The sequence below is a fragment of the Macrobrachium nipponense genome, chromosome 46 (genome assembly GCF_015104395.2).
Source record: "Macrobrachium nipponense isolate FS-2020 chromosome 46, ASM1510439v2, whole genome shotgun sequence".
NCBI classification, from domain to species: domain Eukaryota; kingdom Metazoa; phylum Arthropoda; class Malacostraca; order Decapoda; family Palaemonidae; genus Macrobrachium; species Macrobrachium nipponense.
In genome coordinates, this window is record NC_061106.1 from 28,796,354 (window position 1) to 28,821,049 (window position 24,696).

The window sequence follows — 24,696 nt, forward strand, 5'->3', positions numbered from 1 at the left end:
GCTGGAACGGACTAGATGCAGGTGAGATGGTCAGCCATACTGTGAAGCTATCTTAGCTGATGATATACTTTTCAGTAGCAACACACCCCTCTGGATAATAAGGAAAGAGGGGTGAAGGTGGATCCAGTCGCAAGGGACAAGAGTAAACAGTAGAATGGTATCTACACCCAGTGGGAGGAAACCAATAGATCCGCTTATCTTTGGTCCTAGGTTCATTGTCCATTCTCTAGAATTTACCTATATATTCGGAAATGGAGGAAGGTGGCAAACTTCCAGTCAGTTGTAGAGACTTACCTCCCTCCAATATAAGTCTATCCTAATGTTAAGACCGAAGGTTTGTTTCGTGTATGAACCCCCCACAAATACCAAATTGTAACTAATTTGTATTTTTCATAACTACAAACCTGAGGTCTTAACAGTTTAAAGGCCCACCTCGAACCACCCCTCTAAGCAGTCTAAACTGGGTTAGAAATATAACTGATGGGTCACAGGTAGCCGTGGGCATTCTGGGTATACATGCCCCGTGACCTGGTATAGATGCCAGTTAGTCCCCTGGATCTCACAAGTGTAATTTAATTCTACCGGTTTCCAGCTTGGCGCTAGTAAATCCTAATGTTAAGACCTCAGGTTTGTTAGTTATGAAAATACAAATTAGTTACAAATTTGGTATTTTTCTCCCTTTTGGGAGGGCGGGTGCACAGTTAGGGGTGGTGATCAGCTTTCCCAAGTGAGGTTGACACTGCAGTGCCATTCTGCTGAGTCAGGGTCTGCTCTTGCTTCATCTTGTGGCAAGCTCTTGGGCTCACATTGAGTTGAGGCTGTTCAGCTTGTTTGCTTGGTGCACGGTCTTCCCCCTCTCATCGTGAATCTTCAGAGTTGCAGAGAGAGAGGCATGTGGAGTACCCAGTCTGAGGATTGGGTTGTACTAGTAGCAATGGAGTATTGGTCTTTTGATCCATCCATGGTCTGAGCATGGTGGACCTGTTGAGCCAAGAGTTTCTTCTCAATGCAACTCCTTGGGGTCTCATAGAGAGTTTGTGCAACTGGTTCGATCTGGGGTTTGCTCAGACCATTCACTAGTCATGTGCTTGGTTGACAGATCAATTTTGGCACTGGCAGTGGGGAATTTTCTCCTTCCCAACCTTCTTTGGCATTTTTGTGTGTGTGTGTGTGTGTGAGCCTGTATCACTTCATTCTTGAGATGTTTGCACAGTCCAAGCAATCCTTCTCTATGGAAAGTTCTTTTAAGTTTTCCACCTCTAGTAGACATGGCTAGCCATGCAGCAGGTAGGAAATTTGTAGTAGTGTCAGGACTTGTTCCTGTCCTTTCTTGTTTTGCCAAGTTTTGAAGTAAGGGGGCAGCAGGTTTTAAGTTTGGATGGGGTTCTGACAATGGCTCCGCCACAGCTTGTACATTGTTCAGTGTGAGACACATCTGGTTCAGTTTGGAGTTGGGAATGCCCTAGGAAGCAAGAGTTCTGTTACGTCTCCATTTGTTGAAGGAAAGGCAGTGTGGGCCTCAAAGGATCAGATGGTCCAGTTTTCAAAAATTTCCTGTTGACTGAGTGGGGGTTGCAATTCTTTTGAGTTTTTTCACATGGTTACAATTTCATTCATGCCCTTCGTTTCAACATAAGGAGGTGACCTTTGGGCATACTCCAGAGGTCCATCCGGGCTTGGTGTCCTAGTCACAGTTAGTGTGTGGTGTATTGTATGGAGGAGGTTAACACCTTGATCTATGATCAGGAAGTGCCTTTGTCATCAGAGGACTGTACACACTTTGTCCCCGCCATTTTCACACGAGGTATTTGCACAGGAAGTGGCACCTGTGGCAATGTTTAAACCAGCCTGTTGACTGTTTATTGGTCTGATCTTAGAGGTTATGTCAGAGCAGTTTCCATATTTGCAGTGTGGATGATCGTTTCTACAACTTTAATCTAAACAATGTTTAATCCTCTAATGGTCTACAGCATTTTGGGCATCTCATCTAGTATGAAACAGCAGTTAAGGTGGTGATTGGAGTTAAGGGTAGGATCCTCCCTGGCACTTTTAAGCGATGTTCCACTGGTTGGACTTGGTTCTCCATATGATAGTTTATTTTTCTTTCTCCTTTCTGGAAACGAATTGAGTATGAGTTTCTTGCTTCAGAATTGTTCAGTGTTGGGCAGATATGACGCAAGTCCTCCCTACTCTTTTTACTGTCTCCCTCTGGTGTGCCAGGTTTGACATAAAGAGGAAGAAGGATGGAGGGGTAGCAGAGAGAGGCCAGTCTCCTCTTCTGATATCACAATGGAAGGTGATCTTTCTCACCTGTAGTAGAAGGTGGAGGGAGCAGAATTTTTTTTAAAGTAGTACTTTGAACAGCTAGAGACATGTGTTTTATGAATTTTTCCTCCCATCCTTAATACACCAAACAAAATTCTCTCCTTACTCTGGATTTGCATATGTCACAGTTTTGTCAATGGGCAGAAACAATTTTGGAGAAAAGTGCTTTTGGAAGTCCTTTTGTATATGTTCCTTTGTCTAATGGTCACTTTACCTGTTCTAGACCAATGTTCAGCCTCTTCCCTATCTACTAGTTTGTATCAGAAACCCACTATTGCAATACACTCCCTGAACACCTGAATTAGCCCTGGTCACCGACCAGCCCGAACTATATCCCCACATATTTACCCACTAAGTGGGTAATTTTAACTGTCAGTGTTACCAACGCTGCAGGTAAAATCTAGTCAAATGAGTTACCTGTGTTACCGTTGGCAACGCTGCCGCAAATACCTGCCACCAGTGGCCTGTCTCCTCATTCCTCAATTGTTTTTTGTTCGCCTTGCTGTGCGGATCAGTCCCACATCAGGCGAACTATTGGTCATTTAGCCTGACCCCACTCAGTTTTCGCATCTTGGTTACAAACTACGAATTTTCCCGTTTCAATTTGGATAGCTACTTTGTACTCGCTATGGATAAGTTAGGAAATAAACGTCATCGCCCTCTACAAACGCCTCGACGATCTAGCCTTCTACTGCTGGATATGTTGGTGCTCATCGGCTCTGCACGCCCTTCAAGCATAGGATGAGTACCCGCATTCATGATCGACGTTCTTTTTCGTTATTTCGTGTAGGAAGGTTTAGTGCAATACTAGTCAGAGATGTTTGTCTTGGTCAGGAGACAACGAAACATTAGTTATTTATTCCAGAATTAGTGGACAGGTTATCATCTAGTATGTTAAACATATTTCTAGCCTGACGAATAATTTAACCAAAATAGAGATAGTGGTACTAGTAGTATAGTGAATTCTAATCGTTCTTTTTCAGCCCCCCTGCCTGTTCCAGAACCAGCCCTAACGGGTGCTGGGGGTAATGGAGAACCGCAAGCCTCATTTCTAGCCTGACGAATAATTTAACCAAAATAGAGATAGTGGTACTAGTAGTATAGTGAATTCTAATCGTTCTTTTTCAGCCCCCCTGCCTGTTCCAGAACCAGCCCTAACGGGTGCTGGGGGTAATGGAGAACCGCAACGCCTCCGAGTGGGTAGGTTCTGCCGGCCCCCCCGGCGCGGAGCAGGCAGTGTTGGCAGCAGATTTCCCCTCCCCTCGATTTGTAAGTTCTCAGGATGATGAAAATTTAGGTCAGATACAGACGAGTAGGGATAATAGGCTAAATAGTGTTTAGGAAGAGAAGTGCAGGCTTCTTCCGGTCGGTTTTCTATTATAAGTAGTAGTTTATAGAGGGACAGTGTCCTTAGAGCCTCTTGGGTGTTTCTTGCTTCGAGTTCCTTGTGCAGAATCTTTTAGGCCATGGTTGGCCATTCAGATCTGGTTTCGGGTCTGTCGGGTTCTGAAGGGTTGAATACTTATCCTTCGTCTTTAAGGTTACTTTCCTCTACTTATACGATAGCGTAATTTTTAATAACTAATTCTCTGTTCAACGCATATCGACGTACGATAATTCGTTATGTAGAGAAATCGAATAAATTAACTACGGCTAGCCTAGTGTTCACGATGATATATCGTATGAATGTACAGTAGCCTAACCTAGCCAAAAGTATTCGCTGTACTACATAACGGTAGAGTGATTTTTATAGTGGCTAACGCTTTAGGCTCAGGCATTCTGACTACGGATAATTCAGTACAGGTGTAATTGAAACGAACGAGAATCCGATCTTAGTATAATTCAATATGAATGTAATCGAACAGAATGAAGATCAGATTCTGTCCAACTAAAGCATTAATTGTATTGTATGTATCATCATATTAGCGTAGTATAAATACTAACTCGGCAGTCATTCACGCTTTCGAATCATTCTTGTCCTGATTGGCTAGCGTAACTAACGTAACAACTCTTCCTTACTTAGGCCAGGTTTGTCGTCTTGAAGGAGACGTATTTTCTTGAAGGAAACGTATTTTCAACTATGTTGGACATTTAACATAGTCAATACTGGTATCTTGTGGCATATAATTAGATGTCAGATACTATAAGGAATTCGTTGTATGACGTCTTCATACGTTTAACAGACTAATGGCCGTCAGTAATTACATTGTGCTTATGTCAATTACAGTTACAAAAGAATTACCAGTTGTATTATCAAATTACAGTGAAAACTGAAATTAATTTTGGCCTAATAAAGTTAATTTAATTAACTTAAAATATGTAATTTATTAATTTTCAATTAAATTGAAATATGTAATTTATTACTTTTCAATTAAATTACAATTACACAAGCTTGTCAAAACAGCACTGTTGTAAGGAGGCGTGGCTTAGACAGACAATGATGCCGGCTAGTCTTATTTCCTCGGCTCCAGATTCAACCATATCACTTGGTCTCGGCTAATGTTTTGTTCCTAGTTACCATAATGAGTATCTGGATACTTAACTTCTGAGACAAAGTCATGCTGTTCGTCTTACGATGTAATTTAAGGCCAAAATTTGACTAATACGTCTCATTGGAAGCTAGTTTTTCCCTCGGCTTAGATGCGTAAATTTAGCGATTCCGTTCGTTTTTCACTCTTCTTCATAGGTATTACGAACCTTACACTTGATTAATCTTTATCGGTGTGAAACAACAGTAAACGAGCTCTTTCATGCTATTACTTTCTTTTACCACGGCTGCGTTTGAATTCATTCAAAAGCTTGGGACCTCTTATCTAGGTTGCTGATACACGTAATTTGCCTTATCAGCTTCAGCTACATTTATAACATGAATACAGTAATTACCGTCGCACGCGGATGAATATAATAAACAGACGTTGTTATCGGATTCGATTACTTTCGTACGCCGATCAATACAATAGTGATGTTGCTATAGGATTCGATCGTATTAGCAACAAGTTCTCGTTCGGTTGTTCATAGCTGTACGCAGTTATAAGAGTATATTATCATTAATACCTTTTAACTTGGAAGAGGGTGCAAATTTATGGAGGTGGAGATGTTAGACGGTTGTAATTCTCTCTCTCTCTCTCTCTCTCTCTCTTTCCTGATTTCATTTTTTTTCTCTACTCATGCTGTTTTTCCACCCTCTCCTAACAATTGACTCATTGTGCAACAGAGGGGTTTTTCTTCCTGTTACACCTTTTCAAACTTTTTTTTTTTTCGTCAATTTCCCTTCATAGTTCCCAATATTCGGCCTTTGGCCTAAATTCTATTTTTAACCCTACAATCTCGCTGTCTGATGCACGATGCTGCCTACGCCAGCTGCGCGAGAGATATAGGAAGACTTATTTGCAATGTAGTTCCGATTTTAAATACTAACCCCATCGTAAATCGAATTAACGCAAGTCAATTACGGTAGCTTCAATACGGACTGTATTCACGACCACGTCTTGAATAATTTCCTGATTTTCTAATGTTTCTCAGATTATCATGGGGAACAGAGTCGGTCTAGTTTTCTCTCGCCCATTTTTTCTGTTAAAACTTATAATGTCTTTACACAACCTTCTTCAGCTGCTCATTCTTCGGATGTCGCTTCGGAGTCTTCTCGCTCATCCTGTTTTTATTTACCAATATCACAGTAGAGCCAGTTTCATTCTTTCATCCTGAAATTTGGAGATGATTTCTCTCTCTCTCTCTCTCTCTCTCTCTCTCTCTCTCTCTCTGCTCTCTCACTCTCTCTCTCTGCTCTCTCTCTCTCTCTCGCTCGCTCTGGGTTAAAGGAAATAATTTGGAGGGGCTGCCTTCGTAGCACCTTCCACGGGTCCTGTAGTTCTCAGGCTGCTGATGTTGATGCTTCAAGGCGGTTCCGCAACTCCGTATTTTCATCCTTACTTGTTTTGAGACGTAGTGTGTCCTCCGTAGTTCTTGAGGAGGCTACGGCAGTTGGAGATTCACCTGCGCCATCGTTGACTGTATCGATACCGGTTGTCACCACCCACTCCTTTCATAGGGTAGTTAGTAATCTTCCTTCTTCGTTCCCATTTATATACCTTAGGAGTGTGAGACGTAACGTGCTTACCGCTGTAATTGCTGGGGGGGGGGGCTACGGCCGTTCGCAGTTGTCTGCATCGTAATTAGCACCTTTTGTGCCCTCGGCCCCCTTTCTTAGGGTAGCTGGTAATTTCCTTTCTTGCGGCTCCCCATTGGTTTTCCCGCAGTTCGTAACCCGTTATTAAAGCACTGTACCGCACAGTTGGTTCTCCACTTGCACAATGTCGGCGCTAGGTGATCCTGTGGGTTACTCGTAGTGACTTTTCTCTCTCCTTATTTTCTCAACTGTTTCCTGCTGCTTTTCTGTTCCGTCCTTATGGGGTTTTCAAGGTGGGTTCGACCTTGATTCCGTGTCTGAGAGTACTTCTTTCCCTCTCTTGCTCCGGACTCCATTCTAGGTTTAGTACGTATTGATAAAGGGAATTAATTGGATCGCGTTTTGCGACTTCGCTCTTTAAGGGTGTTGCTCGCCTATTGTAGTCGACCTGGTCTCGTGTCATAGTCAATGCTGAGTGCGGAGTTTCGCAGTCAATGGAGACTGGTTCAAGGTTAGGTCATAGTCTTGGTTGGTACATGTTGGGCGCAACAGTATGGGAGTGACTCGCATGTGTGGTCTTTCATCGCCAAGGTATATTCGGCTCAGGCTTAACGTTATCAGCACTGGGTAGTGAGGGTATCCGCAGTCGAGTGACTAACTCTTACAGGTTTTGCGGAACTGGTGACAGACAGTTCGCTCTTGTGAGTGGGTGGACAGCGGTCGGACAGCAGGGGTTACATCATGATGTCTGGGGGGAGTGCGGGTTGCGCAGTAGAGTACGACTTGCACAGGAGTTTATCATCATCTTGTTGGTATATCGTTGCGCAATCGGATCGGTAGGCTCAGATATGATGGGATCTTATGTCGCTTGGTATCGAGCAGCCAGGCGTAGTACGTTCCGGGTTCTTGGGTGCTGCTCTTGTCGGGGTTCGGCTTTTCCTCCTTTTTTTTTCTGTTCCGGTGTGGCCGGACAGGTCTGACAGAGGATAGATACCTTTCAAGAGAGACTCGTTTGCTAGTTGTGGTTTTGTTTTTTTTTTTTTGCTTCTCCGGCGAAGGAAGCGAGTATAACGGATTGTGGACTTTGTCCATTCTATCTTTCCGCATTCCAGGCTCCGGAGGGATCTCGGTTAATTCAAGTAATGTTTGATATGTTGTATTCTACCAAACCAGCAGTCTCTCAAACATCATGTAGGGTAGTCTGGTTTCGGCGAGTCGGGCAGTTTTTGGGGAATGACTTAAGCTAGCATCATTTTTCTGTATGAGGTAGCGGGTAACTCCTCTGCCGGAGTCAGACTTCCGGTTTACGAGTCAGTTGAGGTTTTTCTCTATTGGGGGTTCCTTCATTGATTCATTTGGAGGACACCTTTCACAGCCACTCTGTGTGGATGTGGTGAGAGTTGATGGGTGTTTCTCTGAGCCTGGACTGTTTGATAACCTCTTCACTTTGGTTTCGAGGGGGTTTGCATACCAGAATAACATTTCTGAGGGTTATGCTATGTTCTTGGCAAGGAGAGGAGGGACTATTGTTAAATCATTGCCTCAGCGCTATCCGAACACTCATAAGAATGGGTTCTTAGTCAATCCAAGGGCACAAGCATGCGGAGGGCTACCCTTTTGACTTCCAGAGGAATGTTTCGCTGTCGGCGATTGTGTAGGTGGTGTTTTTTTTTTTTTTTTTTTTTTTTTTTTTTTTTTGATAGTTGTTTGTTTTTTTTCACAACACCGTACCTTAAGGAATTTCAGTTTCTTCAGAGAGGTTACTCTCGGGGTCCTGTCGTTGCGGTAACTCAGTTTTATAGTTGGCTTGGTAGAGTTAGGGTGTTAGAAGTTTAGGTAAGCAGTGATAGTCTAAATGAACTTCAGGGTGTTAGAAGTTTAGGGAGGCAGTGGATGGTCCTAAATGAACTTTAGTTGGTTAGGAAGTTTGGGAGGCAGTGATAGTCTAATGAACTCTAGTGTTTCTGTTGGTCAAGCTTAGACAGAGTGGTTTTGTCCCTTAGGCCCTTGAGGTTAGGCAGATCCCGATGGTCATGTTGGAAATAAACTAACTACTTCTTCAGCACAAGTCATCTACATCAGTGAGCAGTAGAGAACTGAAGGTCCTGCACACTCAACTTCTCCTCCATACATGAGAGGCTACATAGCCACATGGGAGGTTCACCTTTTTCCCCTCCATACATGAGAGGCTACATAGCCACTGGGAGGTTCACCTTTTTCCCCCCTCCATACTGAGAATATAGAACATGGGAGGTTCTTCAGACTCAGGCGGTACCAAGGACTCGACACCGACGGTATGGTACTTCCTATGCAAGCATCCTCACTTACTGAGCTGGACAACCAGGTGAGGAATTTTTTTTTTTTTTTCTTTCTTTCTTTTTTTTTCTGCCTCCATGAATAAGAAGTATAGCTTATCACATGGGAGGTACTTCTGACTCAGTACCTTAGACTCAACACTGACTTTGAAGTACTTTCTTTGCAAACATCCTCACCTACTGAGCTGGACAACCAGGTGAGGAGATTTGTTTTTACCTCCCATGAATAAGAAGTATAGCTTATCACATGGGAGGTTACTTCTGACTAAGAAAGTACCTTAGACTCAACACTGATGTTGAAGTACTTTCTTTGCAAACATCCTCACCTCTGAGTTTAGATAACTAGGTGAGGATACATGCTTTTATACATGCTAGGTTGCTTATGAGTTACCTGCGTATGTTCCGTGGACAGGTCGGGCTGAATGAGATTGACCCCGCCTCCGACTAAATGTTGTTAATCGGGCTAATTCAGGTGTTCAGGGAGTGTATTGCAATATGAAGTTTTCATAATAAAACTAATATTGTAATACTTACCTGAACACCTGAATGATTCCCACCCTCCTCCCCACTTCAATTTGACAGTGAATGATTCAATTGAGGAATGAGGAGACAGGCCACTGGTGGCAGGTATTTGCGGCAGCGTTGCCAACGGTAACACAGGTAACTCATTTGACTAGATTTTACCTGCAGCGTTGGTAACACTGACAGTTAAAATTACCCACTTAGTGGGTAAATATGTGGGGATATAGTTCGGGCTGGTCGGTGACCAGGGCTAATTCAGGTGTTCAGGTAAGTATTACAATATTAGTTTTATTATGAAAACTACATTTTACTAGTATTTTGTATAGGTATGCCTTGAGTACACATCAAGATTAATTACTTTTGCGAGAACTGAAGGATAAGTACTTTAAGTTTTCATTCTTCAAAACTGTGGATAGTACCTCAACTACCCTCAATTTTCAGAGAATTGTAATACCTTAAGGGCATGAATCCTGAAGATATTGTCACTGTTGAAAGTTTGTGATTAGTCAAGTGAAGTCCAACCAAGCCCCTTAGTTAAGTGAAGTCCAACCTTGCCCCAAAGCAACAGGTCGAGTACCTGAGGTAAATAACCCACAGCAGGGAAAGTACCCCTTAGATGGTCTCTCATGTTAATAACATTGGCAGTTTCTGTCCCCACAGAAATGGCATAGGGCAACTGATTTCTTCAGGATTAGTCCAATGTGATATTGGTCCATAACATGATAAAATGGCATAGAGGGAAGCACTGCCCCACCCTCTGGGGTAGTGTCAGTGGAGCAGCACTGTCAGGCCAGCAGAGCAGCACCATTCAACCCTCTATGATGGCACTAGCAGAGTGGTGACGGTGCCTTTTTTCTGAACAGTAACACTCCATGTTGCCAACAAGGGTGCTCAGCACTACCTGTAGATACTACCTCCCTTCTGATAGTGAGTTTCCATGTGTGAAAGGCATGGTGTTCATATCTTAATGGAAGTAATCTACCTCTTCAGCCTTTCTTAATGGCAGTAACCCTTCTGTCTTTTCCCTTCAGTTTTTCATTATGAATTTGGGTTGAAAGGACAGTGGATTGTGTTGGTTGGGTGAGAATGAGCATACCATCTCGTCCCTTTTCAACTGGGTGCCACCCTTGCTTAGTCAGTACATGGCTTGCCCAGTTCTTGTCCGGAAGGATACTTCATATATGAAAGGCTGTGGTTTGTATACCTAGAAAAAATACAAATTACTTTAAAAATTTAAGTTTCTTGCTAACCCAATAACTTGCCAGAATTTTTACCTCAGATAGAATGCTTTTTGTTGTCATTTACCAATTGCTGAGAAATAATAAATTTGTTATTTTTACATTGTATATACACATTAAAATCTTTCTGTACCTTTTCTTCCTAGGTTGTCGAGTTACTTGAGAAAAAAGATAGACTCCCTCAACCAGAGAAATGCCCAGACTCAGTGTTTAATTTGATGATGCAATGTTGGAGTTATAAGCCTCATTCCAGACCATCCTTCAAGGAGTTGGCTACGTTGTTCAGGACAAAGCCCGAGTATGCAAACATTAAGCCATATTTCAAGTGAATCTCAATATCTGGACATTGTCAAGAAAAAAACACTTTGGATTGTGCAATAATGAAACTGATGAGTCTCAAGTTCAGTAAATAGATAATTACAAAGCCTGGATTCCATATATGACAGAGCAGTATTCCTTAATTTATATAAAGTATTACATTGTTGATTTGGTAGGTGAATATATACATGAATTGATTTATTTAGAGGACAAAATACTTATGCTACTTTAGTTTTGATCAAACATAAGTCCAATTTTATGATTCATAACAAATTTTTTACTTTTGCCAATAAAATTTATGCTTTGACCAGAATGAGTATTTTTTTTCCTAGATTACTTTTACTAGGAAGGCTTTGTATTATGCTACCAATGGAAGCCCTGGGACACAGATATTATGGGATGATCAAACTAAAGTAGGGACGACTAACCTTACATCATGATGATTTGGCCAAAGATAGTTGTATTTTATTTAAAAAATAAAATATTCATGAGATAAAGAATGCATTCAAAACTCCAAGCATCCACATGCCTAAAGGACTGACTCTTCAAAGTGGGTTCCTACATAATAGACCAAGTACGATCTTAAAAATGAATGCAGGCTCCATCAAATATTACTGCTCATAGTTTGTGTACAACTTCATTGCTCAAACTGGGTTGAAAAACAGTCCCTCTTCAAGAATATTTGGAAAAAGCTACCAATGCAATCTCTCAACCCTTTAGAGGTTCCACAGTACAGCTACACAAGGCAGAATAGAGAAAGAAAAAAACTGTTTAGCACACCAACTTTGGCATTAATCAAACCTGTGCCACTCTTGTAATATCTAGTACAGAATGACCATAAGGTCCCAGTGCTTGGGCTATGTCCCTAAATTCCATACATCCACTGTCTTCATCATAACAGTTTTCAATTATGGCATCCTCCATGACATAGACTTCCAGGGTTTTCTGTATCTACCTGAAGAGGCTTATTGGGCCTTGTCTTCTTCCTGTGAGAAAAAGGAGGGACAGAAGATGAGAAAGAGGATGAAGAGCTTAAAAAGGACGAGGAAGATAACAAGCTTAATGAGGAGGGGGATGAAGAGTTCGAGGAAGAGAAGGAAGAAGTCCACCTGTCCTCACCCTTACTTATAGTATGTGTTTTACTCTCCTCTAATGGTGCATGAGAACAGGCTGAGGCAATGGAAACAAATGGTGCATGAGAACTGGTTGAGGCAATGAAATCAGATATCAATGGAACAGCAACTGGGGTTGATGTTGTGGAGGCATTCATGGTTAGGTAGGCCAAACACCACCATAGGCACAACAGGTTGAGCTCCTTAGCAGATGCAGCAACAGCAGACAGAGATCCTTAAGATTCAGTCAAAGGTAAGTGGTCTAAAAAAGAAGGAAAAAAATAGGCACCCTAAAATACCCAGGGAAGGCCATATCTCCTGCAAGCACTTGAGAAAAGTCATCATAACAGGAGCAGCTGACATAGTAGGGGAGTGAGGGGGCAAGGCACTCTCTTGCATCAGTCATACCTAAAGAAAGCCCAACAGGCCTGCATGACTTCACTGGATGACTGAACATGCTGATCATCCATCTCCAGTTCATACTAACCTTGGACAAGGTCAGAGGTGTATACCTACTTGGAAGGAGTAGGCTGAAGGAAGACAAGTATAAACAGAGTTGGAGGTGTCTAAGGGGGAGTATGTCCTCCCGACATCACTGGCAAACACTGTTCATCCTCTAACTCATTTCTAAACCCTTTCCACAGCAAAGGGAACCGCCTTGAACAATACTAGCAAAAGAGATCACGATTGCAGGTCCTATGTACTACAGAGGCAACAATAACAGTGGGGATCCACTGACTCAAGAGGGAATAAAGCAATCACAATGTCCTCCCCATCCATGATTCACAAGGAAAGTCACCATACTATACTTACACCAAGTAGTTAAAAAGCTAACTTTACAACTAGCAAGATGTCCTCAATCTACAATGGCTGATGAAAAAGTGCTTTGTTAGGTGAGTTGGAGTACCCACCTACCACCAATTAAATGCCCTGCTACAAAGTTTCAATGACTGATTTCAGTTCATGCTAAGAATTACTCCTGCATAAAAGACGATCGTTTATATTCCCTTAAGAACTATTTGTCTTGTATACTGACACGCGTAATATGACTTGATGAAAACTTATAAGATTTTATTTTATTTAATAAAAATAAGTGTAAAAAAACAGATACAATATCACCACTCTCAATTACCTGAAATAAAGTTAATCATCTTCTTCCTCTAACTTCTTCACCCTCAGCTTCAGAATTCTTACTGCCTGCAAAAGAATAATTAAATGGCTACACCTGTTTTGACTATGAATAAAATTTTAATTTAGATATGACAAAATAAATAAAAAAATTTTCATAATACCAACTTTGGGTACATAACTTCAATAAAGATTTGAAACAAAAACTAATAACCTTCAGAGAAGAAAGCAAATAAAGTGAGATTCCTGTCAGGTAGAATAGTAATTAATTCCAGACTCAAAACAATCATCACTGGCTAAAATCACAATTTTTGAAAGTAAATTGTATTTTTCTTAACTATACAAAACTGAGGTCCTTTACATTGGGAATTACTTTCAGCGTAGGCTGGAAATCGGTCGTAGAAGAATAACAAGGTAGTTAGGCAGTAATTGCTTGTCAGATAGTCAGGAGTCCCGCCCGACTGGATGTAAAAATTCCACTTTGCTTTAGGCCCAGGAACATATTGAGGGATGGCATTAGGTGGGCATAAATGTAAAGGACCTCAGGTCTGTATTGTAGTATAGTCAGGAAAAATACAATTTTCTTTCAAAAATCGTGATTTGTTCCTATACGTTATACAAATGCTCGGTCCTTTTTTTTAAATGTCATCATAAAATGCCCTTTTTTGTGATAAAACTATTAAAAAAACAAGTATTTACATTTTGAGTGGGTTTTTCTTGAGTTTTAACTAACAAAATAGGCAGTTTTAAGCATTTTTATTGGGGGAACACTGTACACTCATAGACATTACAAGCATTACTTCAGATATGTTGAGAACTATGCAAAAAATGAACAAAACAAGTTCCCATTATATTCACTGTCATGTAAAGTTAATTACAATCTTTCGTCAACAATTACAACTATCACTTCTTCACAATGGTATCTGACCATTTATCACATCAATGAAATTATGTATGGTATCAAAAGTACAATAGTCTTTACTTCAACTTCTGGAATTGTACAATATAACCATGATCTGAAATAATATTTTACTAAATCACTGCACTGAAATATACAAACCTTCTTATATTCATCAATCTGAACTTTAAAGTGGGACTGCAGAATTTTGAATAATTCTTGATAACAATTTTCAACACCTCTCAAATGGGTCATTGTTTCTTCCTCATGATTCATTGCTGCACAAGAAAGGGCAACAGATTTCTCCTTTTCCATAAGTAGCCGATAATTCATCATCTGTAAAAGTTTTATACTACTGTAAAATCACACAATAAGTTCTGTTAGGCTAGTTTTCTTTTTTTATATTACGTATATTATGAGGCTGATCTTAGCCCCTTCTACAGTGAGGGAGACATTTTTATTTTCCTGATTGCCTTTTCATCCTATAAATGTTTTTGGTGCATATAATTTTTGTACTATAGTTTTAATGACCCACTTTGGTCATTGTAGGTGTCAATCGTACTTTCCCGGTGCCATTTATTTATGGGTTCTTGTGGTGAACACCTTCGTCAGTTGTGCCCTCACACATTGCTCCACTTAAAGATAAACCATGAAGGAGCGAAAGGTCCACACAAATTCTCATAAATAAAAATTTCGCATATTGTATGGTTGAATGACAAACCCGAGAATCCATAATTAACTGACACCAGGAAAGTAAGACGGACACCAACAACAACCAAAGTGGGTTCATACAACTATACCATGAAAATTATATGCACTAAAAATATTTATAGGATGTAAAGACAATCAAGAAAATAATAAATTAAAATGTCTCCCCCACTGTAGAAGGGGATAAAATCAACCTCAAAATTTATAATAAAAATATGGAAACTAATCAGCTACTTCTTAAAAACAACCCAGCACCCCCAGAAACATCTTTGAAGACAAGTAGTGTCATATACGAACTTACATGCTCAGTGAAAGGATGCCACCACTCATATCAGGATGACCACTACCAGACTCTCAAATCACATAAGATATGACAAATTTTTTAATCAATTTCTATTTTTCATAACTAACAAACCTTCAGTCTTAACAAAAGGATAATCTCGCGCCAGCTGGAAACTGGTTGAAAACAATCAAAGATTGTAAACCAAGAAATGAGGTATTACTGTTTACTACAAAAGGGATTTTGACGAAGGAAAAATCTATTTCTGGGCAACGACCTGTGTTGCCCTGTGAAATGGTTCCTTTGATACTATTTCTGAGGAATAAATATTGCTATTCATCCTAGAGAAAAAAGAAACAATATAATGCCAAGATAAATGGCTCGCTCACTTCTTATAGAAGTGTCGGTATAGTAAGGAGCGAGTGGAATCACTACCAGAGGTCCCTTGCCATTTAGCTTCTTCCTTCGACAAAACCCCACGGAGGAGCCGTGCTACAGCTCCCGGTCTACTACTACCGTGAGCGCCTCCGACGCCTGAGACGTCATTCCTGAAGATAGCCTCCAAGCTTGGGGTAAGCTGGGTGAGGATAATCTAACTACAGGGTGGGGTTTCACAGGGCGACACAGGTCGTTGCCCAGAAATAGATTTTTCCTTCGTCAAAATCCCTTTTCTGGGCTTGACCTGTGTCGGCCTGTGAAATAGTACCAGAGAATGCTAAACACCAAGCTTGAGGAACAGTACAGATAAATTAAGAAGGTAAAGTTAAACACTTGTAAGGTTAATAGTATAATAATCAACTAAAATTACAGTCTTACCCTAAGGGAAGTATAAGCCCTAAAACACGGGATATAACTTAAAATTAGTTAGCCTAACAACAAACAATAACAATACAGGTTAGGCAAAGACAGGATAAGTTGATATATACAAAAGAATGGAACTGAATCCAATTAGAATGATGAACAAAAGCAAACTCAAGGTAACCCAATACATGGAGGCGACTAAACTAAGTAAGGGTGCAATGGGGCAGGTAGAAGGGAAGGCTACAAGAAGTTATAGTAAAAATTAAGAATCAGGAGAAACTGTGTTTCCAGCTGCCACTGCTGGAAATTTGAGGGCTTCTAAGGGTTTTAGGTAGTGCCGTTTGAAAACTGTCGGAGATTTCCAGCCTGTATACTTCTTAAGATCGTCAAAATTCATGTGTTGGAAATAATTAATAGATGTGGCCACCGCCCTAACATCGTGGACGAGGAAAAAGGACTCTGGATTGGTCCTGTTTAATGAAGTATAAAATTTGTTGCCTGATCCCTTTTAGGGATAATGTACCACCTTCCTTCCTAATGAACAATGGGCCTGAAGATTTCAGAGTTGTTCTGCTTAGGTAGGCTCTTAATGAGTTGACAGGACAAAGGGAAATGTCTTGAGGTTGTGGTAGGATTTTTCCACGAGGACATCTGTCCTGTGGGTCTTCATTTTTTTGGCTAGGAAAATGGCGATCTCGGGGATAAGAGGACTTCCCCTGAAGGGAGGAACTCAATGTGGCCTGGTTCCCTTGATAAAGCTGACAGTTCTGATACTCTAGCTCCGGAGGCTAAACTTAATAAGAATAGGGTTTTCCTCAGGAGGGATATATAATTGCAAGAGTCATTGTTAATGTCCGAGGCCAGTTTGAGTACATCATTTAGGAACCAAGAGACTGATTTAGGTCTCGTTGATGGTCTTAATCTAGCACAAGCTTTTGGTATGGACGTAAAGTACGAATCCGTAAGGTCTATGCTAAAACCAAATTGGAAGAACTTTTTAAGAGCTGATTTGGTCATAGTGATAGTGCTTGCTGCTAAGCCTTTCTCAAACAATGATCTGAAGAAAGTTATGGCTAGGTTCGTTGTCATGACTTGAGAATTTGACAACTTAAGGAACTCTGCTAGTTTCTTGACAGATGAATCATATTGCCGGAGAGTAGATTCTCTTTTATCTGATTCCAAGAATGAGATATTCTGGGGATCAATTTCTGCATTCCTCATGGCTGCGAATTTCAGAAAATCCATAAAGTTAGGGTTTTCTGAATTCTTGAGGGAAGCGGACACAGTCTGAGTTTGCACTAACTGGGTTAGTTTGGGGTTGGGAATCCGTAGTGGTCGGAGTCTCAACTCTAGGAGTAGAGGGAACCAATTGCTCTTGGGGCCAGTTGGGAAGCTACTAGAGCTACTTGGCCTTTGAATGTTCTGAGTTTGTCTAAAACTTTCATGAGAAGGTTCACCGGGAGGGGAAAGGGTTAAAGGTATTCTTCCATTCGTTCCAATCGAGGATCATTGCATCCGTAGCGTATGCTAGAGGATCGAGGTTGGGTGCCACGTAACAAGGGAGTTTGTGGTTTGACTCCGTGGCGAAGAGGTCTACTTGGAGTTCGGGGACTTGTAGACTGATCCAATTGAATGAACTCCTGTCCAGTGTCCACTCCGATTCCAACGGAGCGGAGCGCGATAGAGCGTCTGCTACTACGTTCTTGACTCTGCCAGGTGAGTGGCTGACAGGTGCCATTTGTTTTTGTTTGCCAGAGAAAAGATGGCTATCATGACATGGTTCAAGTGGCTTGACTTGGATCCGCCCCTGTTGATGCAGTGTACTACTACTGCACTGTCCAGAACTAATTTGAAATGTGAGTTCTTGGGCGGACGGAGCCGTTTCAGTGTGAGGAATACTGCCATGGCCTCCAGTACATTGATATGTAGCTGGCGGAATGTTAACTACCAAGTTCCTTGAACTTTTTCGTACTGGGAGTATCCTCCCCACCCTGTTAGTGAGGCGTCTGTGTGGATCACTAATGATGGAGGGGGAAACTGTAGAGGAATTGCTTTTGAAAGATTCTTTGTCTCCGTCCAGGGACGGAGACGTTTCCGTAAGATCGCTGGATAGAGGCTAGTTTGTCCCGTGATCTGCAATTCGCTCTTGAGCGCCATACTCTGTTTTATATCTTTGAGTTTGGCTCTGAGCAGAACGTCTGTGACTGATGCAAACTGGAGTGAGCCCAGGATCCTCTCCTGGCAACCTCCTGGATGTTTGTTGTCGTTGAGAAATTGTTCTGTAGCTCTTGCAATTTCTTTACTTTTCAAACGACGGAATTGATAGAGTGTGCGATTGTAAGTCCCACTGAAGGCTAACCACTGGAACTCGAGATTCCGGTGATAGTCTGGACTTGGTTTTGTTTATTTGAAACCTAAATGTTCTAGGAATTTGATCACTCTGACCATTGATTCTTTGCCATTCTTTGGGGGGGTTCCCTTTGCCCAAATAAGCCAATCGTCCAGATAAGCCACTAACATTATTCCCTGTTTCCTTAGCTCTTGCACTACTGCTTCCACCAATTTGGTGAAGATCCTGGGGGCTATGTTGAGCCCGAATGGCATTACCTTGAAGGAGTAGGATCTGTTGCCTAGTTTGAAGCCTAGGAATGGACGGAAGTGTCTGGCTATGGGAACATGATAGTAGGCATCTGTAAGATCTATAGAGGTTGTGACGGCCCCACGGGGAAGTAAGGTCCGTACCTGCGAAATGGTCAGCATCCTGAACTTGTTGCAATGAATGAATAAGTTCAGATGGGACAAGTCTAAGATGATTCTTCGATTTACCGAGTCTTTCTTTGGCACGCTGAACAAGCGTCCTTGAAATTTTAAATTGTTGACTCTTGAGACTACTCCTTTGAGAAGGAGGTCTTCGGTATACTCTACCAATTCCGTTGTTGGTGCTTGATAGAATCTGTTGGTTGGAGGAGGGCCCTCTAGCCAACTCCAACCTAGTCCTTTTGTTACTATACTTTGAGCCCAAGGGCTGAACCCCCACCGCTGGCGGAAGAGGTACAGCCTCCCTCCTACCTTGGGACTCTCACTGCTGGTTTGCCGAGGGGCGGCCACCTCTTGCTCCTCGGAAACCTCTTCCTCTGTTAGCAAGCCCTGCGGATCCTCTGAATCGAGAGGCACCTCTTGCTCTGCTGCCTCTCGCAAACCTATTGAAAGCCTGAAAGTTCTGGCTTTCATAGTTGGAATTGTAGGCTGGCGAGACAGCAAAGGAAGTAGAGGGTTGAGATTGCTGGACTGAGGGGTCAGAACAAGGTATTGTTGTTGACCCTTCGACGATGGTTGCCCTTGTGGTGCTGGGACTGCCTGAACCAACGTTTGCTGAGAAGGCTGGAAGGGAGAGAACTTCCTTGGTTTCTTCTTGTTCCTTGGGTTAGGACCAGAAGATTCCTGCTCCGCTTTGCTACCAGTCCCCACCTGACTTTGAGGCACTGGTTAACCTTAGAAGCCTCGTGAAGGACTTCTGCTACTACTGGTGCTGGAAAGAGGTCCGTTCCCCAAATTGAGGAAGCAATCAGTTTATTAGGTTCATGGCGGATAGTAGCTTCCGCCAGAACGTGCTTCCTACAATTTCTCCTGGCTATGAGGAAGTCGTAAAGGTCACACTGCATGAAGTGCAGCAGACCTTTAGCCAAAACTTTAAATAACGGCTCTTGTTGGTATACAAGAGCCGTCATCTCCGCCATAGTCATGGAGGAAAGGGATCTCGCGAGCCTAGTCCGGGCGTCGTACTCCATCTGGATGAGAGAGTCCGACAACCTGGGGAGTCTCTCCTAAAGAGAGAGGTGGCACAGCTCCGCCTTTAGTTTTCCTACTGAGAAAGTAGGAACTGCCCCCTCGAAGTACATCTCGGAGCCTGGGACTAAGAGAGAAGTGGGTTCCGTCTCTTGTAGTTGAGGCAGGGGCTCGTCTTTCAAGGCGGCCTGAAAGGTTGCTTCCACTACCTTAAGGGTCAGTGGTAGCGGAGTCCCTTCCACCGGAGTAAAAATGGTGAAAGGACTCCTAAAGGCTGTGATGCGGGGGGTGTTTTCACACCCCCCACCCCCCTTCCTCCAGACTTCTCATTAGAGTCTGCTGTGCTTGTTCCCTCGGAAGATCACTGTTTCATTGGGAACCTTGTCCTCTCTCATCATCGCTGCTTCCGTTAGTCGGACGTAGCCAATGAATGGTGGTTGAAGGTCTCTTGGGGTGGAAACTCGAAGTCCTCACGCCTTCGAGTTCCTATGCCTTCGATTGTCAACATTCCGTTGACAAACAGGGCATACGAAGCGATCCTCCAAGGGTTGGCCGCCTTGAATTCCGGCAGTTGGCTGGAATCTGGCATTGGAAGAGGAGAAGGTGGCACAGATAGAGGGGAACCTGCCGCGATCGAGGTTTGAATCCCGGCGATGGCATTCTCCCTGAGCGGCCAGCCGTTCCGCCAGCGATTGGATCGACTGGCCGGAAGACGTAACAGAACTGGAGAGCTGGGAGAGCACTGAGCCGACCTTGTTGTCAACCAAGGCCCCTACAATCACTCCCACCTGCTCCAGAATATTAGCCGAAAAGGATTCGGGATCAAAAAGAGGGACTTGAGCCCGATCCTTACGTGATCTATGTTTGGGGGACCTCGACACAGAGGAAGAGGCCTCCTCCGGGGTGGTGAGCCAGAGTTACAGTGTCTGTCAGGATGACCGATTTCTTGGGGAGAGACTTTTTAAGTTTCTCCTCGGTCATCTTAGCCTTGGGGATCACTGAAGTAGCCTTAGGACGGACAGACCGCTGCTCTTCAGTGAAGCCCCGGAAAGAAGTGGAAGTAGAAGGATCAGTAGAAGGTGATGGAGAAAGGGAATTCAGGAAAGGGCCCTGAGAACCCACAGAAGCTGCCCCTACTACACCCTTTAACCTGTACCCATGGAGTCAATAGCCATGGGTTCGACGTCGAGGTTCATTGACCCGCAACGTCTTCTGCAAACGTCCTCTGGGAATCCCCCTCCTGAAGGGAGATCATGACTTGAAGGTCGGCCAGCAAAGGGGCGGCCGCTATCGGGTCCACCACTGATCCTTTCTTGGCTCCTGGGAATACTAGGTCCGCCATATCCTGGGTAAGAATGTAGGGGAGGCCCTTCGAATTCCGGCCAAAACCCCCTACCCAAGCTTTGAGAGTCGACAAAGCTTTCTTCTTTTCTTCATCAGAACCCTGTAAAAAAGGGTCTAGAGTTAGGGAGAGGATAGGGGAGGAATGTCTGTTGTGTTGAGATTATATGAATGTGTCTCATATGTGAAAGGTATAATATAATAACAAGTATTCCAGGTGATGAATGAATGAAGGCTTCATGATGCCAAACGATAAAATCCTCCACTTTCACTGCACATCCTGCATGAGAACGGCATACTATATGGCCACACGGGTCTTGGAGGATGGCATTGCACCCAATCTCCTGGCACAGCATCTGTAAGTCAAAGGATACATGAGTACCAATGACAACCTCCGGTGGTATAATATGCAAAATATCCGTGGGTGCCGGAGTAGGACCGACGGATAGAGATCTACGTATGAATATTACGTAGAAAAGTTACGAGGGGGGAAGAAAGTCTCTGCCTCCGCCTAAGCTCACTTGTATATGATTAAAAATAGACTCCGTAGGGCCCGGAGTTAATTAATATTGAGTGAGCAATGTCAAACTTCTAACGAAGCAAGGGATAGTACGAGAGGCAGAAATAAAAAAAAACCCCGGAGTAACGCAAAAGATTCTAAACATTAAATAAAACAAAATAAAAACAAAATAAAAACCCATTATATCAGTAAGTGCTCGTGTGAACTATCCTAAGTGGATAGGAAACCCAGTGGTTCCCTCCCCCCTCTCTATGTTCGGTAGCGGCGGATAGACACCTGCCGGACTGAACTGGGGGGGAAAGGGTAGGGAAGAACGTGGGGTAGGGGAGCCCTCCCCCTGAGCGGCCAGTTAAGGACGGAGAAGAAGGGGGGAGGAGGTCCCGAGCCCCCGAGGCACATGACGAGTGAGAATACCAGTAGGGGAGGGGAGATCCCCACCAGTCCCGTGAGTCACCCCCTCTCATGCAGACTTGGACGCTAGCTGTGAGAAACGAGTCATCACCCATCGACGTGGATGGCAATGTATGGAGGGGGGGAAAGGGGGGACTGGAGGGGGACCCGTAACCGGGTGGCTCACCGCAATCAACCGGTGGTCTTCCCAGCCAGGTGAAAGACACGAGGTGGGGAAGAACCGTCGGAACAACATCAATATCACTGATATATATATAGGATTACTTATAATAATCAATCAATAAAATTAAAGCGATATCTTAAAGCTAGGCTAACACGGGGAACACGAAGCTAAGCAAACAGAAAATAAGGCTAATCGCCGATCCGAAGAAAGGGGTATGTTAGCCTAATCTAATCTCTAGTTCATGAAAACGGGGGGCAGGCTAATCACCAATCGACAATTGGGGTATGAAAGCCTAACTTAACGGTAAAATAAATGATAACAGGGAAGCTAATCGCCATACCGAAGCATGGTGTATGTAGCCACCTAGTACCTATAATATTATTAATGGTAATCAGGGAACTAGAGAAAAGAAAAGAGAACATCAGAATAATTAGATGATGACTCTCAAATCGTGACTGATAAAACTCCTAACAATGTAAGGCGTAGCTAGACTAAGGTCCGAAACGTGCGGTCGGAGCGTGTCCCGTGGAGGCCTAACTAAAAAACTAACTGCATAAAAGATATAGAGACTATGTATAAGTAACCATATCTAAAGTACTGAGAAAGAGGGGAAATCCCTAACGGTATGGAAGACCGAAAGAGAGAACCCGTACCGCCAAGCGGTCGAGGGGCATACCGGCCGATAAGGCTCCGAATATGTATAAAACACGAAGATCATCATAAAATGAGATCAGTAACCCCAAACAGTACTTAACTTAGAAGCAGAAGCTGAAGACATCTTGAAAATAAAAGATAATCCAAAAGATAATCCAAAATCGAGCGAAACACAGCACAGAAAAATTTTAACGTCTGGTTGTAACGCGCGCTATCGAAAGGAATGACGTCTCAGGCGTTGGAGGCGCTCACGGTAGTAGTAGACCGGGAGCTGTAGCACGGCTCCTCCGTAGTTCGGGGTTTTGTCGAAGGAAGAAGCTAAATGGCAAGGGACCTCTGGTAGTGATTCCACTCGCTCCTTACTATACCGACACTTCTATAAGAAGTGAGCGAGCCATTTATCTTGGCATTATATTGTTTCTTTTTTCTCTAGGATGAATAGCAATATTTATTCCTCAGAAATAGTATCAAAGGAACCATTTCACAGGCCGACACAGGTCAAGCCCAGAAATGTATATTTAGAAAACATAGTTTATAAACTGCATAGCCAAGACAAATAGAAAGTAACTAATAAAATACTGAAAGAAATAGCAAAGTTACCTCTTGTTCACTCTGATTCTTCAACTCTGATAACTCCTTAGTAAGCCTACTTCGTAACTCATGATGCTCTTCTTTTTCCTTTATATGCCTAGAAGTTGATTCCCGAAGCTGAGTTCTCAGTAAAATTATTTCTCTTTCCCGTGACTTGCACAAATCTTGATTCAAAAAACATTCTTGTAATTCTTTTTCCATCTGAGATGTGCATTCCTTCAACTTTTCATTCTAGAAAAAATGTGAAGTATATTTCAATTCTCAATTTCATATTTCTTGTAAATTTAATTTCACATTTTATGAAAATACATACACTATTCATGGAGCATACCTCATCAAAAAGGGAACTTTAATCATGATGAAAGAGAACATATTTATTATTATTCAACTTCCCTGAGGACATTAGTATCATCCGCATCAAGTGCATGGAGACAGATTCCTAAATCAACTTTAACAAAGGTGCAAGTATGTAGATGACTACCTATGGAATAGTCATCTGGCCCCTACAGTCAAGTAAAGCATAATTCTTGTTCTAGAATGTGGAAGACATACAGTAGTAGATTTCATGGAATGTCAAAGACCAGGTACACAGGAGTGGGCACTGAGGGTCAAGAAGAGGACTAAGGCCTTGATACCTTATCACTAAGACCAAAGGTGATATTTTTTCCATTAACATACAGTTTCCTAAGGATAAAATTGAATACATAATGGGAAATCACAGGCATCCTACATAAACATCAGGGTTTAATGCTACATACATGATTTTGTGGTGACATCAGAACCATACAGAGGTTTTAGAGATGTTCGAAAGATGGAAGAGTGCAATGCAGGAGAGGACTGAAAATCATATTGAACAAAATACAGCTTAATGTGATGCGACTGGAAAATAGCGGAAGAAAAAGTCTGGTCAGTAAAGCTAAGGTGTAAGGAAACTGTAATTCTATGTATATAATAAATAACAGAAAAGTGAATATGAAAGTGATTCTGTGGATGGAGAAAATGGTGGTGAGACTGCACAGAGAAGTTGAGGTAAAGCAATGCAGTGAAAGTGAGGGTATGACAGCAGATGTGAGGAGGGTAAGGCAGCATAATAATAATAGCATAAAAAGGCAGGAATATCTTCATTAGTTTTGCCATTTTCACATGTATACTTCATGTACCTTAGACCTTACAGTCATCATACCTATAGGCATGGCATAGTTATACTGAGTAACTACAAATTTAATAAACAAGTTACAAAATTTAAAATCTAAAGCTTATATGTACTTCATATTCCACATAACATTACGTATTTCCTCTTCAATCTTATTGTGAGCTTTTCTAATGGTGGGAATTAGCAACTCATTCACTTTATATACTTGGTAACATCAAAGACCCTCCAGTTGCTATAAATACAGTGTAACACATCCACTTTCAAGGCCTTGTTAACAGACCTTTTTGTATGAATGCAATGGTAAGA

General features: G+C 42.4%; 2 protein-coding genes across 10 annotated transcripts in view; one reads left to right on the forward strand and one right to left on the reverse strand.

The window, feature by feature from the left end:
* Positions 1–11,061, forward strand: part of LOC135214841 (tyrosine-protein kinase Shark-like) — a 111,489-nt gene extending 100,428 nt beyond the window's left edge. For all 3 annotated transcript variants that reach the window (XM_064249246.1, XM_064249245.1, XM_064249244.1), the window contains one exon: positions 10,673–11,061. In XM_064249246.1, coding sequence (XP_064105316.1) covers positions 10,673–10,745 — 73 coding nt within the window. In that variant the 3' untranslated portion in view covers positions 10,746–11,061. The remainder of the gene's footprint in view (positions 1–10,672) is intronic.
* Positions 9,442–24,696, reverse strand: part of LOC135214842 (cingulin-like) — a 478,670-nt gene continuing 463,415 nt past the window's right edge. For 6 of the 7 annotated variants that reach the window (XM_064249254.1, XM_064249255.1, XM_064249250.1 and 3 more), the window contains exons 8-10: positions 23,247–23,468; positions 14,145–14,318; positions 13,004–13,153 (exon numbers count right to left, since the gene is read on the reverse strand). In XM_064249254.1, the coding sequence (XP_064105324.1) occupies positions 13,100–13,153; positions 14,145–14,318; positions 23,247–23,468 (450 nt within the window). In that variant the 3' untranslated portion in view covers positions 13,004–13,099. Of the gene's footprint in view, positions 10,493–13,003; positions 13,154–14,144; positions 14,319–23,246; positions 23,469–24,696 lie in introns of those variants that run through there. The other variant, XM_064249249.1, reaches the window with a different exon arrangement.